The sequence below is a fragment of the Aythya fuligula genome, chromosome 1 (assembly GCF_009819795.1).
Source record: "Aythya fuligula isolate bAytFul2 chromosome 1, bAytFul2.pri, whole genome shotgun sequence".
Lineage (NCBI taxonomy): Eukaryota > Metazoa > Chordata > Aves > Anseriformes > Anatidae > Aythya > Aythya fuligula.
Window position 1 is genome coordinate 144,401,260 of NC_045559.1, and position 18,166 is coordinate 144,419,425.

General features: G+C 40.1%; 1 protein-coding gene across 11 annotated transcripts in view; it reads right to left on the minus strand.

Moving 5' to 3' along the window:
• The window catches only part of MCF2L (MCF.2 cell line derived transforming sequence like), a 147,019-nt gene that overhangs the window by 59,837 nt on the left and 69,016 nt on the right, over nt 1-18,166 (minus strand). For all 11 annotated transcript variants that reach the window (XM_032187550.1, XM_032187499.1, XM_032187522.1 and 8 more), the window contains exon 2: nt 3,463-3,546. In XM_032187550.1, the coding sequence (XP_032043441.1) occupies nt 3,463-3,546 (84 nt within the window). The remainder of the gene's footprint in view (nt 1-3,462; nt 3,547-18,166) is intronic.

Here is an 18,166-nt window from a genome sequence, read left to right on the forward strand (position 1 = left end):
TAACTTTTTTTCAACTGCAGGAAAGCCAGCTATGAATAAACATGCAAAAATGCAAGTTGCATGAAGAATTAAAAATAGCAACTCATATGTATTTTTTCTTTAATGGAAATAACTTTGTTTGAAGTTGTGCATTGCATGAAGAGGCATTCAAAGCAAAGTGAGCTGAAACAGCTGGTTTCAGTACTTGTGCTGGCCAGAAGAGTCATTTGCACATCACATAGCTTGTATGATTTAAGATGCGTATAAACATATACACCTGTCTGTATGCTCTTGGTCATCTCCATTTGTTTTAACAAACCTGCATATGGCAACTGCATATAGTTATGAAGTTGGGTATGAAAGTAATACGGCAACTTTCTAAGCCAGGAAAGAGAAAATAAAATATTTGTGAAAGAAAATATAAAATGCAAATGAGCAACTGTAAGCAAGGTAGACTTTTGAAGAGACTTTTGAATAGAGCTCCCAGTGTCCCTTTAGAGCAGAAGTAAATAAATAAAACAGTAATAATAATAAAAAAACTTTGCAATACAGGAAAAATGGTTACAAGAATACAAACTAAATAAAGAACGTGTTAGACAGGTGAAACAGTGAACCATGTAGAGAGGACTGTCTGCTTTGGTATGTGGAAGGGCACACCTAATGTAGCTTAGCAGCAACAAAAAGCAACAAAAATTCTTAAAGTTAAGGACCTTGTTCCACAGAAGGAAGAAACTCCAAGGAAAAACGTAAGCAACTGGGCCTGAGGTAAAATATTAACACTGGGGTTTATAATCTTGTTTTGTGAATGATTTGAAACCTCATCCAGAGCTTGCCCCTATTACATGTGAGCTGAACACAACTGCAGACACATTGCCAAGCCACAGCTGGAGCCTTCAGCATCTGTAGGAGCAGCTAGAACCCTGAAACCTTGATGCCATTACATTTGGCTATGCTTGCTGAAAAACTTAAGAATTAAAATAAAGTTTTGTTTTAAATTGTTTTGTTCCAAGCCTAACTTGGATGTCCCCAGAGCATTTATATTATAATCTAACACAATGAGACACACAGAATACTTTGTACCTTGAGAGGAAGAGACAGACAAACAGGTGATCCTGTTTTAGGTCAAAACACAGAAAATAGCTCAGGAAGGGCTACTATCTACAGCTGTTGAAGCAGACTGGTTTACATTCACTATTAAGCAAGTGTCCCACAAGACCTAGATATATCATGTTAGTGAAACACGGATGTGATTCTCAAGTATATGTTGCATTGGTGTTGAAAAAAAAAAATCACTAAAAATTGAAACGTTATATATGACATTAATTGATTCACCACACCTGCAAAGAAGCTATCTACCACATATATTCATAATCTAGAAACTTCAATTTTAACGTGTTTTGTATCACATCCTAAGATACTATTTTAAAGGCAACTTATTAATTAAAAAAATGTCCCCTTCACACACATAGGGAAGGCCTTAAGTGGCATTCCAGCAAAGCTACTTGTAAGCACAACAACTGCAATAATCAGTAAATTGGTAAATTGCATATAAATTGAGTATCAAAATATTAACTCTGTTCTTTTGTTCACAGAACCCATAACAGCGTTACTTGGTACAGCACCGAAAATAAACCCTCAATGTCCTGCAGGATAAAAGAACTGAATTTCAAAGTGAAATGAAAATGCATAACAATCTAATTGCCCAATAATAATACAGTGTAACGAAGAATATAGTTATAGCCCATAATAATGCAGCTGTCCTACTATTTCAGGCGAACAAAACAGACTTAAAATAGATATGAGATTTAAATACAAACTGAATAAAATAGAACAAGGAACGGCTGTCTTCACTAAGCGCCACTGCACAGCAGATGTAATGAGTGTTGACGATGCCTGTAGAGAACTCAAGACTAGCAGGGGATGAAGAATCTCCCATTGGACTCAATGAGATTTCAGCCATCTACTGAAATCACCAGTTTTCCACTCACTTCTGAGGGTCAAAATATAAAGCTTATTTGGAGTTGCCTAGATAGACTGGTTCTTGCATAACACTATTTCACACTAATTTCTGCCCCTGGATAAAAAGTAAGAGCTTAGAGAGCCAAAAAAAATCCCAGAAACGAATTGTAGCTTACACACCATCATCTCAAATGAAGCATGAACAGCCAACTTCATGAACAAAATAGTCTTATTTTCACGTGCTACCATCATCCCATAGAAAACACAACCACTACTACAGTTCCAACGCTTAGTTTAGCTTATGAGGCAGGAATAAGTTATAAATAATGATCAGCTGCTGTAACAATGAGATTTAAAAAGGTTTTATCAAACAAAGCAGCATGTTGTTTCGTTCCCAGGTGTCCCTTAATCTGATGCATGAAGGGATTCAAAGGCAAAAGAGCAGTCAAAGTCCAGCTTCAGACTAGAAAGGTTAACCTCCTTCATACTGAAGGAGGCAGGGCTGCTCTGCAAAGCTCATCCCTCTCCATGCACTGGAGGGAGGGCAGGACAGTAACTCCAACAAGTTCACTGCTGCACATCTGTGAGAGTTTTACAGACAGGAAGACAAGAAAAGAAAACAAAACACAACAACACAGAAGCTTATCAGACTCTGTCTCAGCCTGATCAGTGAGCATCTCCCTTTATCTGTTAGGGATTAGTCACGGTTGGTCCCAGCATCTGGAGGGACCAAGCTCAGCAACTGATGCCTGCACAGCACAAACACATTGCTTACCTGGCACAGGTAATCCAGGGGCAAAGACACGCTGTGCTGTGTAAACACAGCTGTGCTGCTTTTAGAGACAGCTTTAAGTCCACAAAGCCAGTTCCTTTGCAGAATGAATGCAGGGATGCCAAGAGGAAAAGCCCTTCCAGAGCTGCACATGTCTGAGCCTGGCACTGGGACTGCTGGGGAATGTGCTACAGTGGTGCTCGCTCACACATTGCTTTGGTAAAGTCCAAGGTATTAGCTTAGGTTTCAGTACTGAAGCTGACGGCAGAGCCAACAGCAGCTTAGTCTGCAGTATAAGGGCCATGAGACCACAGCTACATCAGCACCCATGCTGCATTTCCAATTCCTAACAATGGCTCAGTTAGATTGGGGAACTCACTATCAGGGTGCAAGCCCTGTCTCAGCCATGACCACTGGAAAGCACAGCTCCCTTAGCACTGACTACATGTTTGTGTACCAGGCTCCTCCACACTTCCTCATTCATTTTTTCCCCATTTATTTCTTTATCCTATCCTCATTTCCATCCCATTATCCTAGATGCTGAAAGTGATTGATAATTTAAAATTTCCATTGTGCCTTATGAAGTAAATACCTTCACTTTTTTTAAATCCTTAAATAACAAGTCTTGGTAGTCTGTATTTTCAGTTTCTTATAAGGAACAGATTTGTCCTACGTGAGGCATCAGAAACCATGGAGGCATAACAGGCCCAGCTGAGCAGTATCCACATGAGGGAACATCGTAGACTTCTTACCTGACAGGTAAGCAAATTGTTTCTTTAACTGGTCCTGAATATCCGCAGCATAGAGGGGAATGATATCCTGATGCATGATTTCATCTGTGGGGGAAAAAAAAAAAAAGCATTGCAGTCATTTTATATAAAATTTTAGAGCAGACATGAACAATAAAATCAGCACTAATTAAAAAAAAAAAAAAAAAAAAAAACAGAAACTGGTCTAAGCTTTCAAAAATAACATGAAAATATTTGGAGTGTTTCAAGTGTTTGCCAGGGGCAAACTTTTCTTTGAACAGCATATTGATAAAAGATTAAAAGTGATGTAGATTTGCTGACACGTGGAAGGTGTACTGGATGTCACTGAACCAGACGTTGTGAAGCTAATATTCCTCAGGAGTGATGTTAAACAGTCAGATTTTACATACCAAATGCATTTTTTATTAAAACCTTCTCAACCTATATGAAAAGGAGCAGAACAAATGTTAGCATCCCGCTTGCCAAGCCTCACTGAAACCATCCCACAACGTAGATCTTCCCAAACTCCAGCACCTACCAACTCCCCAGTGGATTTTATGGAAGGAACAGCACACAGCTCTGAAAGCATCGGTGCTGTACCATCCAAAGGGAAATTTTATTGATGAATAACCTTCATTATTCCACACAAAGGGAGCATAGCTGACATTTCTCATGCCAAATAAAGGGTAGGGTCCTGCCAGAACCTTGCCTAGGGCCTAGATACCACAAGGCAGCACCGCGCTGCGGGATGGGCCTAGCAGGCCTGGAAACTCAGCCCCACATGGGATGCACTGTGGAAAAACTTTGCCTAATCTTTTATCTTAACTCTTCTATTTCAGGTTAATGACAAGTGTAACACTTTCCTGAACCTCAGTTTTCAACCACAGTATCTGAGCCAAGGAACTTCCCCCAGAAGTTCAAGCAGAAACCTAAATCTTGCTAACTGCTTGAATCTGCTGACCATGATAAAGACCTCCATTTCAAAGACGTGACAGAGTTGTCTTGTTCACTGAGCTATGACTATGTTCTCAAAAGAAAACAAAGTTTTACTAATGTGATTCCTAAATATTAATTATCTTCTGTTCTTTTGAGCCTCATTGAAAAGCAATGAAAGAATAACTGAGTATTCTCATTCCTTGGTTTTGAGCATTTTTTAACCCACTGTTACATAAAGAAGTAAGTAGAAATGAGGTATAGGGATAAATATCATCTGCATTAAAGTACAAGCTGATTGAGCAGAAGCACTGCTCTGGCCCTCAAGGATGGGCTTTGCTCTTACAGAGACCTTTCAAATGCCAGAAATTAAGGGGAGAGCCCTACATTGCTATGAGCAATGCGTGTACAGTTCTGCAAAATGCAACTATTTGAGAACAGTTCCCCAAAAAGCATTCAGCTATTTCTTCCAGATAAGCAACAAGTCATACTGGGAAACAGAACTTCTCTGTTCCCTTTCCGACAGCCTGACAAGAGGAGCAGCCGTGATCACTGTCAAGGTCACGCTCTAATCAGAGCTATTTTTCTGCATCCGGTGAATGGCTGCTGGATCAGAAGACCTCTGCATACCATGCTGTCAAATCCATAAGTGGGCAGATTTAGCTGTCAAGTCATATTTCTCCAAGACCTGCAGCTATGTCATCATCTTAAGGTCTTAAGGAGAAAATTAGGAACAGGTCTTTTACAAGTCCCATCTCAGATGGCCAACTCATTTCCAGAAGACCCCCTTCTCCAAAAGAAAATAGATTTTATTTTTTACTCCAAGTGCTTGTTAATACAAAGAGCCCATCTGCAGCAGTGGTTAAGAAACTAAAGCCAATCCCTAATTCTGCAGGACAACCCATTTAGCTGAACATAACCTATGACAGGATCAACACCAACTTTTTTGGTGGGAGATAGGAAAAAGGAAAAAAAAAAATAAATCACTGCGTAATACACCATCCTGTCTACAGTCACATGCAGAAGTAATTTTCCTTACTGCCACATAAGCCCGTAATAAAACAGGTATGAGTTGCGTACATAGGTAAATACATGACACGTAATATTTAAATAGGCAACATGTTCATAAGTCAGGAAAACTATGTTTTATGTCTACCAGACACAAGGATTCCTGCTTCCTGTCATGCCTGCATGATCAGTCACGTTGCTGTCCTGACTCACGCCACACAGAGATGCAAATTGCTTTGGTTGCCTCACTGCTCTCCCTGGCAGAAGCAACAGCTTTTGCAACCCGCCAGGGCAGCCCACAAACTTGAGATCACACACTTTCACTGACGGTGCAGCATTTTCCTCCCCCTGGTTTAAATCTCAGTTTTACTTCAAAGAGCCAGCATGCTTGCAGCAGCAGGAGCAGCATAGCGTGCCCACTTACAGACCAAAACCTTCCCGAAGCCCATCCTGTTGTGGCTCTCTGCCAAAGCACAGCCTTTCCCCACCTTGCTCTGGCTCATCTGGTTTCATGACACACTTCAGGAAGCAGATTGTGTGTTAAGATCAGAGCTGATTTTCAATAATTTGGAAAAAAAAAAAAAAAAAAAAGAGAGAGAGAGATAAATAGCATAAAACAAAGTGAGGAAGTACAACTCTTGAAACTCCCAAGCTGTTTATGTTCAACAACTTGACAGGATGCACTTGAACCCAGTAGCAGAGATGGGCTAAGGAAGAAAACCATGAAAGCATGAGGCAAAGGATAGAGAGCAAGCTAAGTACTTGAATGAACAGTAACCATCAAAAATGAGACATGGACAGAGAACGTGCATGAGATTAAGGAAACAGACAGGCTTATACAAAATCAGGACTCTGGGAATTTATTCATGCTTCTCTATCACATCTGCTGTGAATTTTATCCACCATATTATCAACCACAATATCTTTTTTTCCACTTGACTTCTTATGAATAATCTTTATAATCCAAGAAGTTACCTTGACCAATAGATGGCATTCATTACAACAGAACTTAGTGATGTGACCTTGAAGTTACAATAATAGGCAGTAGTAGCAGTTATCCATGTTAGCCACCCTTGTTGGTGATTAAAAAAAAAAAAAGAAAAAAAAATCTGCAGTCACTTTTACGAAACAATAGAAGTTTTATCATGTATTTAGCTGTGACAACAAGGAGCTTGCCCTTCTACAGATGAAGGACAGAACCCAAAAAATACCAATGCAGATACAAATGTAAAAATACAAATACAAATGTAACACAAAAGCAGAAGCACCCCAAATGTGCTAATGCTGTAGTATCCAAAGTGCATCCAACAATTCCCATGTTTCTGCAGCACCCACCAGAAAAGAAAAGGCAAGTTTCAGTGAAGGCTTTTCCTAATCCATGTTGCAGCTCTGTGAGGGGATTGCAGTTTACATAGAACATTACTTAAACACCACTAAAACAGTTGGTGTGACAAGCTGCAACATAAAAAACCTGGACATGCTACAGAGGTCAGTATGGGCTGCAAAGCCAGCACAGAACATTAAGTTCTGCACCCAACCACTTCGTAATCTTTATGCACTGCAAGCTAGGAAAAATGAATAGTTTCAGTGCTGTAATTCAGCATTTCGGTTAGTCAGAAGTTCGATTTAAAGTTGCTTGGGGCAAGTTTTGTTTCTTTTTCTTATAGGATATAAGAAGGATTCATTTTTGGACTTCCTACACTATGTACCTAGTTTAAACAGATCATCACTAACATGAATCTCCATGAATGATAACTAACAAAAGGTTCCTCAGCCTTTAAAAGCCACACTGGAAGCTGATGCTGAAATGTTGCCCTTTGGATTTAATATTAAATACAGAATTTGTCATTCATTCTTGTTTGCACTGCTTTGTGCAATCCTATCAAGATGGTAGAGTAAATCAACAGCCAATAAGGATTGGAAAGTAAACAATAATCATTTCTGATGTTTCCTTGAGCTAGATTGGATTATTTAAAAAAAAAAAAAAAAAAAAAAAGGATAAAACAAACACCGTCACTGCAACCACCACCACCTTGACACACAAGTATAGAAGGCTGTTGTAAGTCACTGATCATAATTGTAAGAACAGTTTGCAGACTTCCTGGTATTTACGTACTGAAACAAAGAAAAGCCCTTCTTTCTTTAATGTAATTCCTTCATTGCACCCATATCCATTACTCTTTCCCAGGCCTTAAGAGTTGAAATACTGGCATAAAGCTTTCTTTAAGATGCCAGGATTCGTTTTTTTCTTGAAAAGCACTCACAAAAAGAAACACATTTTTCAAGTGCATCTCTCAGAAACTGGTCTAGCACACTGGCAACAGAGTAGGTAAGCAAATTGATGTCAATTTAGAAGATGGAAATAGCATACAAACACAAGCTGCTTCCAAATACAGAATATTCTTAAAAGCAATCTGTGAAATATCTAAAACTGTTCCCGAGCAATGTTTCCTAATCCTTCCTGCATGATGGCTGTAGGAAGAGTCTTCAGTGCACAGATACCAAATCTCAGTTTGGGAGGGAACAAACCCAAACTTTTAACAGCTTTTCACTCTCCAACTCTCTCCTCCAAACTTAACACAGATACTTCTTGGAAATACCCTTTAAATAGAGAACTTGCCACTTGCTACATTCTTTAGGGGCAATCCCCATTTTAGAGAAGCTAATAAAGTGCATATAAAAATATAGTTACTGAAAATCTGTTTTTTAAGGAATTCTTATAGGCTCAGACTCTATGTATACTTACATGAAACAGCATCCTCACAGCCCAACATTTACCCTGTTTTACCTTGACTGTCTCACACAATATTTTCAAAACAGAGACCCAAGAGAGTGTCTGTTTTTCTATATGTAAAATTCATAGCTGAAAAGAGATACTCGTACCAAAACATGCTAGAATATCCAGTCTTTCTTGAAGAGCTCATTTAGAGTTTTTCCTCAACAGTCTGCTTAAAATGAAGGCCGCAAGATTTATAATGCATCTGGTATTGTGGCTACTAATGAACAGTAAAATAAGACTCTGCAAAGTCATTGCTGCTATTTTTTTTTAATTAGTTTTTTTATTATTATTATTATTATTTATTTTTTTAAACCGAACGCACACAATAGCTAGAATGTGCAAAGATTTTTTTCCTAAGCCAGCACCTGGAGGTTCTTTTAAAATAAATAAATAAATAAATAAAAACAACACAAGTTCTAGCATTGAAATTGTGTCTAGAAGACAGATGTCATCTTACTAATGTAGAGGGATAAGTTACATATGAGGTTCTTATATATATATATATATATATATATATACACACATATATACACACGCACATACAGAAAAGGATGTTTCTCTTCATAAAATGCGTTTAAAAAATCACCTTGCAACTCAATTTGAAATCTTGCTTTCATAGTCTTCTCTTTATGATGGAGGAAGATGGCTTAGAGAGGCCTGACCCCACGTTATCACAGGCAACTATAGGATTACTATTTAATAGTTTGAGCATGAGGGCAAAAAGATAACTCGTGCTTGAGCTGGTGCCAGAAAGCCCTGAAGAAATACAGACCTAAGAAAACAATCAATGTCACTCAGGTCAAGATTTTCACTTATTGGTTAAAAGCCTCCTTTCTTTTCTGAACAAACTGAAGCTTATCTCATTCAGACTCAGTCAGAGAAGATGGAGCAAAACCATTTTCACAGAACACAACACTGGAGTTGCATTTGAGAAAACCGCATCGACATTACGCTGAAGAGGGTCTCCTAGCAGGACTCATTAGCCTCTTGTAATGGGTTTAATCCAATTCCCACTGAGCCAGCTGGAATTACAACACCCTTTGAGTAGCTTTGAGTAAAATCCTATGTCCATTACTTTGTAGTAGCTCGACAGCCAACCTGTTTGTACTTTTATACACATGTGGACACAATTATGCCTTTCAACACAAACCCCAGTAACACATCATAAAGCAAACTACAAATCATTTTCCTGCCTCTTCTTTCTTGCTGAGTCAACAACATTTTCCTGAAAATGCGATGATGTCTTCGCTACTAAATGCGTGCCTTAAATTGAAGAAATACGTCTTGTTCCCAACCAGTTTTGTTTCACATCTCTTCTGGAATGGCCCACCCACCCAAATGGTTGCATGTGTTTTGTGAAGGGGGACTTCATTTGACAAATCTCTTTAGTAAAGCACCCTTCCATCTGGAAATTATAAATACAAGATAATGGCTTTCAGAAGGGTTCCTTCATCTCCCACAGCCTCAAGGCAAGTTTTTCATTGCCTCATCCTTTTCTCTTCTTCTTCCCCCCTTCAACCACCAGCCCTAAGAGTCAGCTCCTTTGTGTGGCCCCCAAAGCAGGAAGGGACAGAGCAGCAGGGCTGGTGAAGATAGTTTCATGTCATGCCATGTGGAAGAGGTCTAAAAAGACTATCATCATGCAAGGAGAGCTCTCCAGATCTAAAATGGAATTTGACAAGGTGCTGTTGAATAGTCATGATGCCTGCAAGCTCTACCACTAGGTATGCCCAACCTGAAAAGCTGCTGACCAAGTTAATCTGATCTATGCACTATTTGTAGCCACGTTGGGCTAATTACAGGTACTTCACACCAGTGTCCATAAAAAAGTATCAACATCTCACCAGTCCAAACTACCTGTTTTATTTGACTACACTATCATCAAAACAAGAAAAAACAGAAAATGCAAGTGATTAATTCCCCAAAATTTCCATGCAAATCACAACTCTCAAAGTGCAGTTGGGAAGGAAATTACCACCTGAATAACACACTGCACTCTGCCAGATTGTTCTTCTGGTGAACTAAAATATCCCAAGGAAGCAGGAAATACAAATTCTTCGCCTGCACCAGCATCCCAATTGCTAGCCCAAATAGAAATAAAACGCTCTGAGTAGCTTCATATGGCATTGGATTTCCAATAAATATTTCAAATGACACTGGTATGTAAGAATTTTAATGTAAAAGCTTAACAGCCTACAGAAAAACTACAGCTCCTATTTCCTTTCCCAGTCAGAAATGAGAATTCCCTTTCAACAGCCCTAATACACAAAACCAATCTTCAAGTTGAGATATTTTTTCTTTTAATTGAATCATGCTTTCCACCCCCATGGCACGGTTAACACCAGCTTATTTTGTCCCTTTACGTTAAAGGAGCACAATTTAAAGTGCCTTACCATGAGAGGACGCAGTAGGACAGCATACACTATTGCTACAGTATGCATGCAATAGCACGGCTATATATAGAGCCCGCTGGAGCAATAGGCTAGTCTGTAATTCCATACACTTTCAATCTTAAGTAAGGATTTAATTGAGTCAAGACTTGGAAGTGGAACTGTCAAAGCAAATCTGAAGTCTTAGGGATGATGTTCTCTCTATTATAAGCTCACGTATTTCTGACCATTGGGAACTTTAACAGAGCCTGTAATATTTCTGCAGAACTTCCATAATCCCTAGTTTTAGTAATATTTAAATGATTCCATTGAAATGAAACTAGAGAATTCTTTTTTAATCATATTTGAAGAACACTACTACTTAGAAAAAACATATCTTAATCCTGAAAGGATGCAATTTGTCTATTTAAAATCAGAGGACATGAACTTACTACGTGTGAAACAACAGAGAACTAAGACATCTTTATAATATGTAGGTGCCTACCAAACCTGCTTTATTCAAGCAATTCCTGCTTCCTGTAATCACAGTTACAGGAGAAAAAACAAAAACAAAAACCAAGAAAAAACTGTCCATCTGGTGCTTCTTTGAGATCACAGAGACGAAGCTTTGGCACCCAACTACCAACAAAATTCTGAGGTTGATGGTCTGGTTTCCATGTATGGAGATTAACCACTGATCTTTCTTTGGAACAAAATGGCTGAGGGGTACTGCAAATGCAGTGCTGGCATGAGAGGACAAGAGGTATAGCAGTCCCCATTTTCTTTGTTCTGACTGTGAAATAGCTAGTCAAAAGCATATTTTGACAACCAACCAAGATTTTGATTTGCTTCAAATGCTTCTCTAAAACATTTGGACTTGAGACCTTATTACACATGTCAAAGGATGTTATTGCCTTTGTTCTTTTCTTTTTTCTTCTACCACCCTTTTCCAGAAGGCAGCAGAATTCCTAGTCTTAGTTTGCCTAAATAATATCACCTCAAAGTACAAACATCAGAGGAAATCTCTCCTCTCTTCCGTGTATAACAGAAGTACTCACAAGGTACTGGGAATGTTAAAAAGTCCTGCTTCTTCCTCCTGTGTCTTCAGTCACACCTACTTGACGCACGTACTCCATTGTCCTGGAGCTTCTCAGAAAATCAGCTTTAAGGTCAGCTTACAAGCCTGATCAAACACTAGCTAATCTGTAACAAGAGGAAGACTATGTAATAATTAGGAAGTCAACCTAGGGATCGGCAAGATCTAATATTTCTTTGTATTTGAGGAAAATCAAACCAAGATAAATCAAATATGAAGCTGGGCAAAAAGAAAAAAAAAAAAAAAAAAAAAGATGTTGCAAGTGTTGCAAGAAAGAATTACCAGTTACAATCTGATTTGTTTTCACGTGCTTTTGTTCTATACAATACTTACACACACCTAGTCTCTTTTGGTGACAAAGAGACATTCTTTGTGCTATTTCAGGTTATGATAATTATTCCCTTACTAAACTGAGACAAGGAACTTTGAATCATTCCACACAGCCGCCTCATAGCATCACTTTTTGCCAGCAGCAGAGGACTTACAGAGACAAAGGACAGCACGACTGTCACATGAACCCACTACCTAAAAGCAAAACTTCACATGGTGTATATGACATGTCATTGCTAATGCAACAGTCACGTTCCTCTCATCCCCTTTCCAGGTTGTCCTGAAGAAAGCCAATGAACTGATCTTCTGCCTGCTGATAAATCTTCTTCTCTTCTTGCAGGATAGTTTCCAACTGCTAGGAACCATGCCCCCAAAATAGGGTTAACAGATATTGCCAAACCTGCGGCATTAAGTCCTTAATATTGCAAACTGTACTGAAGATATAGTATAAAAATATTTCTGAAGCATTAGATGTACTTAAAGTTATCTCCAAGGAGCAATTTCTGCAAAAAGAAAAGGATTTTTTTAAACAGAACTATTAGATACAGACTGTGCATCAGAGAAGAACGTTCCCCTACCAAGTACTCAAGCACTAAGAAGGTGATTGACCCAGATGTGTCTCACTCAGTGCTTTATCAAGCAAGCCTCCATGGAATTAAAAAATATAAATGTTAGACTTAGGGCATTAAATCTTATTACACACAGTTGGCTGAGAAAATTATTATGGGAATTTTGGTTTTTAAGTACTAAAGCCTTGTAAAGAGAGGGGGGAAAAAAAAAAAAAAAAAGTCTTACCAATAGAGAAACTAGAAAGAACAACTCTAAATAGAAGAACTGCATGCAAATTACAAGGCATCTTTAGCATAGCTTAAAAACTGGTGGTGCAATCAGCTTAGGCACATACCCTAAAGCACAGATCTTCCCAAGCAACCAAACTGAGGACTCTTCACTACTGAAATCCTCTACTTTCAAGATTCTCCCTGCAGAAAAGCACACATCTCAAAGCATATCCAAAAGCTTTAAATGAAAAGGGAACACTTGCAGAATCAGCTGCACGAGTATCTCCAAACTCTACTAAACAGGACACTGTTTTTGCATGGTATTTTGGAAACAGGATATTAAACAAGGTGTACTTTTGCTCTTGATTGAAAATGGAAATCACAGTTATAAAACAGCAAAGTGGTAGAAGCTAGTTGTACACACCTATTTTGAAGAGAAGTTCACCTGCTCAAAGAGAATTACCAACCTGCACTGACGCAGTATGATCCCAGACAGTGTTTTCCTTGAAAACTGGAAACGGGATTCAAAGTTCAGTGCTGCACCTTAACGCTGTGATAACAACCACAGGGGTTTCAGCAAAACTGAGGGTGGATTGAACCACTTCTAACAAACAATGAATTTGATAGTACTCAGACATGAACACACTTCGCCATGGAGCTGTACAGTTACAAGCTAATGGTTTGAAAGGGGATGTAAAGAACTTCATGGATCTGACAGCCTGAAGGAGGAACCATGCATTCACCAAGCAGCTTACGTGGTGCTGAGTACACTTTCCAGCTAATGTGTGTTTAACTGCAGGGGTTTGTCAGGCTCCCAGTACTCAGGACTACAGATGACTTACAAAGAAGGGGCTGACCAGTTGGTAACCAAAGCGGCTGTCCCATCTCCCCAGACATCCCTGAAGTGGTGATGGAGCAGCTCTGGAACTGCTGTGCCTTACTGCCTGGAGCCCTTAAAAAGATGAAAGCCATCACGTCCCTCTCAAGCAGTGCTAATACTAACTGCTTCTGGCAATGGAGAGGAAGGACATGGTTCAGTATGTCTCACAGGCAGCTAAAGAATCCTTTAATGCCACACAGGCAGCTCTGCTGCTCACATCCAGCATTTTGGAGGCAGCACGCTCAGGCTTTGGCAGGAAGTATTCTTCTGCCCCTCCTCTGCTTCAGAGATGCATTTTCACCTCTTTTAGGTCTCAAATTAAGCATCCATTCATTATCTAATCTCAGAATTTGGTACAATGCTGTAATGACTAATCAAGTTCTCCTAAATAAACTTCTGGCCCTGTAAGTTATTTTTGATGTAAACTGACTATGCAAAATGAAATCAATGAAGGTATTGTTTCTTGGATTTTTTTTTTCCAGTGTCTCATCTGGGGAAAACAAAAAACAGGGGGGGGACACAACAACCCCTCCCCCAAAAAACAACAAACATTAGATTCTGAAACTGCCTAACCTGAATGTTAACTCTGTTTTGAGGCGTTGGTTTGCTAGCTTTTAAATCCAAAGACTAACAGCTCTTTCTCTGAAGCTTGTGCTTTAAGGGAAAAAGGAAAATTGCTTAAGATTCTTGGAACACAAAGTTTCCATATTTTCTTTGTGCCAAGTACAAAGAAGATGCATGTTAAAAGAGTAACAAATTGCTGTTCGTTCATTAAGAGAAATCATAGTTCATTGTCTCAAGTAAAACAAAAGCCTTGCTTAGTGCTTAAAATCAACAAATACCTGTCATATTAACTGAGAAGTAAATAGATATGCTTACTCTGAGTTAGATGACTAAGTGGAGCTCAGTGGAGCTGATCTTCAGTTACTACAACTCCACAGACTCCATGAAATGAAGGTTTATAAAAAGCAGCGTCTTTAAAAAGCACTATGAGCTACTGCTCTTCTGTTTTTGAAGGCTTTGTGTCTTCTGCACACAACAGAAATGCAACAGGGCTGCATTTGGAAGAGAAAAGCCCTGCCAATGGAAGACTGAGTAAAAGTTCTGAGTATTTGATGCTTCAGCAAGTACCCGAGAAACAGCAGCTACAGAAGTATTTGAGGAAAAACAAACACACGCAAACCACATAAACATACTAGGCTCCCATGGTAATGATGAGAGACAAAATCTCCCATCCATCACGTGAAGCCAAGAGGGGAAAGAACAAACTTTGAGCTTGAACTTCCCTGCTGGTGGGTATTTTCCTCTAAGAGATCATTTGACCTCACAGGATCCTTTGAGACTGACCACAAGTTAAACTCAGAAAAAGCCAAAAGAACAGCAAAGTCATACTGACAGAGTGAAGACAAGCATTTCCTTTTAAAAGCCTGGAAACATGTCCTAGAAAACACCAGCTCAATACTTCCAGTGACAGTGTCGAGGTGCTCTACAGAAGCTTGAAGCATCCACCCTTGCACCTCATCCCCTGGGCCTGCCTCTCCCCTTGCCCTCAGACCCGGCCTTGTCTCTGCTGGCAGCTGTGGTACTGGGATGAGCTTCCTGGCCTCCCCTTGGCTCCTGCTGCTGCCCAGTGGCTAAAAGGATCAACTGCTGCTAAGATGCATTTGTTTTCTTGAGTTGTCACTGACAGAGGTCTTGCAAAGTCAACCTGCAGTTGAGCCTCCAGGCCCTCAGAACATAGGCGTTGGCCTGGGGATTTTAGTGTGGTGTAAACTGCACGGGGTCATGGCACGAGAAAGACAGTTCCTCCACCAGTGATCTACTGATTTCCTCACGTGGAGGACACCATAAGTCATTGTCCTTCACTCTGCTTAGAGAGTTGGCTTCATCTCACGGATGAACTGGATTAGATCTTCTCGATCATTCTGAGGCACAACCTCCTGACTCTACAGCACAACGCATTTCACTTTCGCTTCCTCTGTGGAGTGCCCTGATGTCTTCCCCCATAATCCACAGTAGTTTCCCTAGTTTAAGGGGAAGTGCTTCCCAAAGTACTTCCACCTGCCCTGATTAAACTGACCATGTTGGAAGTGATTAAAGTGACCACCTTTAGCATGCAGAAAAGGAGGCTCAGGGGAGACCTCATTGTGGTCTACAGTCACCTTAAAGGAGGCCATAGTGTGGTGGGGAGCAGTCTCTTCTCCTAGACACCAAGTGATAAGACAGATGAAATGGTCTTAAGTTGCGCCAGGGGAGGTTTAGGTTTGATATTAGGAAAAATTTCTCCACTGAAAGGGTTGTGAAGTATTGAAACAAGCTGCATGGGGGGAAGTACTTTGGTCACCATCCCCAGAGGTCTTCAAAAGGTTTGTAGATGTAGAGCTTAGTGACATGGTTTAATGGACTTGGCAGCACTAGGTAGAAGATTGGACTAAATGATCTTAGAGGTCTTTTTCAACCTAAATGATTCTATGATTTATTTCAGTTTTTAAAGGCCACTAATGTTTATTATAGAGGACTGAATGTCTACTGAAGCTTTGCACAGCAAAGGGATGCTGCAGCAAGGGAACTTCCAGATCAACACAAGGGAAAAATAAAATCACCACAAGAGCGAGGCTGGGCACTCTCCACCCTTGGAAATGTCCAAAAGTCAGATGGACAAGTTTCTGAGAAACCTATTTCAACTCTAAAGACGACCTTGCTTTGAGCTACGTGGCCTCCAGGGATCCTGTCCAACCTCAATTTTTCTGTCATTCTGAAGGAATTCCCTGGCCAAAAGTCCCCAAGTCCACCCCACAATCCTGAAAAGAAAAGAGAAACTTTCAGAAGGGCTATCATGGCCTTACAACAAGAAAATTCATGCAAATTAAACTGTGTACTAAACTCAGTATACTGACTTTAAAAATGAATTCAGAATAGGGTAAAATTTAGTTAGGTTGACACACCTTGCACCCCATCCCCTGGGGTGCCTCTGCTGTAGCACAGGCTAATAAAATCTGTCTACTGCTATATGCCATATAGTATATCAATTTTCTGTAAAACAAAAATAAGAACAAAATAACAAAACTAAGAAATAGCATTTCCAAAGAACAAGCAAAGAAGAAACATCCCAGAGTCATAATGAAATAACACTGCTTTCTGACTAGACCCAACCAACGATTTGTTTCCTCAGAGCTGTTCTCAACCCTTTGTGGGTTATAAAGGGCCTCATGTCAACAGCAAACAGCTCTGCAGGATGCAAAGCTCTCACCCAGCAGTACGTCCCTTCCCATTGCAGTACTATGGCTCTGACAAGACCATGGCAAACAAGCATAGCACTGACCGGCCTTGCTTTCCTCCTTTCAGATAAAGCTTTCACATAGGACCACATGGAAGAGGACTAAGAAGACTGTCATCTTCTTCCCACATTTCCCCTACATAAAAGCAAACCAGGAGAACCTCTCAGAGGGATCCTCCAGGGGATCCAGTCCATCAGGGAGAGCCTGCTAGCACACGTGGACCCAGGGCAATACAGAGGCAGTGCTGGCTTCAGACCCCTACTGTAACATCCTGACCAGGTCAGCAACTTCCTATACTTGTAACACGTCTACAGGACAGGAGATGCTCTCATCCCCATTTGCGTACTGAAAACCAGAATTGCTCACAGCTATCTTCAGTCTTTAAGCCAAATAGAGAATTGGGTCCTGCAACCACATCCAACATCCATCCCCTCTTTTCAGTTCATCCATCCTTCTTCCTATCTCCCTACCTTTTCTCCCTGTGATGGACTGACCAAGGAATTCCCCAAGATGACATTGTTTTCCTCAGAAATTAAGAAAGTTTCCAAGAACTGAGAATAGAAGGATCTGAGATCTCTCTCCTGCTTTCATTCTCTCCCCTTTTCTGACTAGGAAAATAAAGATATCCCACAGAGCACTCAAGGAGGAAGAGGAAAGAACAGCACCGCAGAAGGGGATATCACCTCTGTCCCTTTGGAAGCTCTGAGCACAAAGTGTTTTCAATAGTGTCACCATGAACATGCTCAAGAAATGGTGACAGATGAGAAGAAAATTGAGCCTTGGCAGTTGCTAACAAAAACAGCCCTGCAAGCTTATTTCTCAGTAATTAAATAGAAATTAAAACTCCCTGTGTTTAATCATAAAATATCCCGAGTTGGAAGTGACTCACAAGGATCATTGAGTCCGACTCCTGATAATTTATACAAGTTGTTCTGGCACAGCTACATGCCTAACACCCCAGTTTGACACAAAGCACCACAATTTGAAACAAACCATCCCCTGGATCTGCAATTGGAACAGAAACCCCCTCTCATATAATAGCCAGCAGTATTCTAAATCCACCTCATCCCTCTCAGCAAATATAAGAATGCACGTAATGACCCATATTTACTCAGAATTATTAATCCCTCCACATTTTCAATCTGGCTAGCTTGCCTTTTCCCCAGTTTTTCGTTCATTTCTCAGAAGCAGCATGCCTGTTGGTATTACCCGTAGTAGCATGAAGTGCTCCTGAGAAGCGGAGCACTTTGAGACT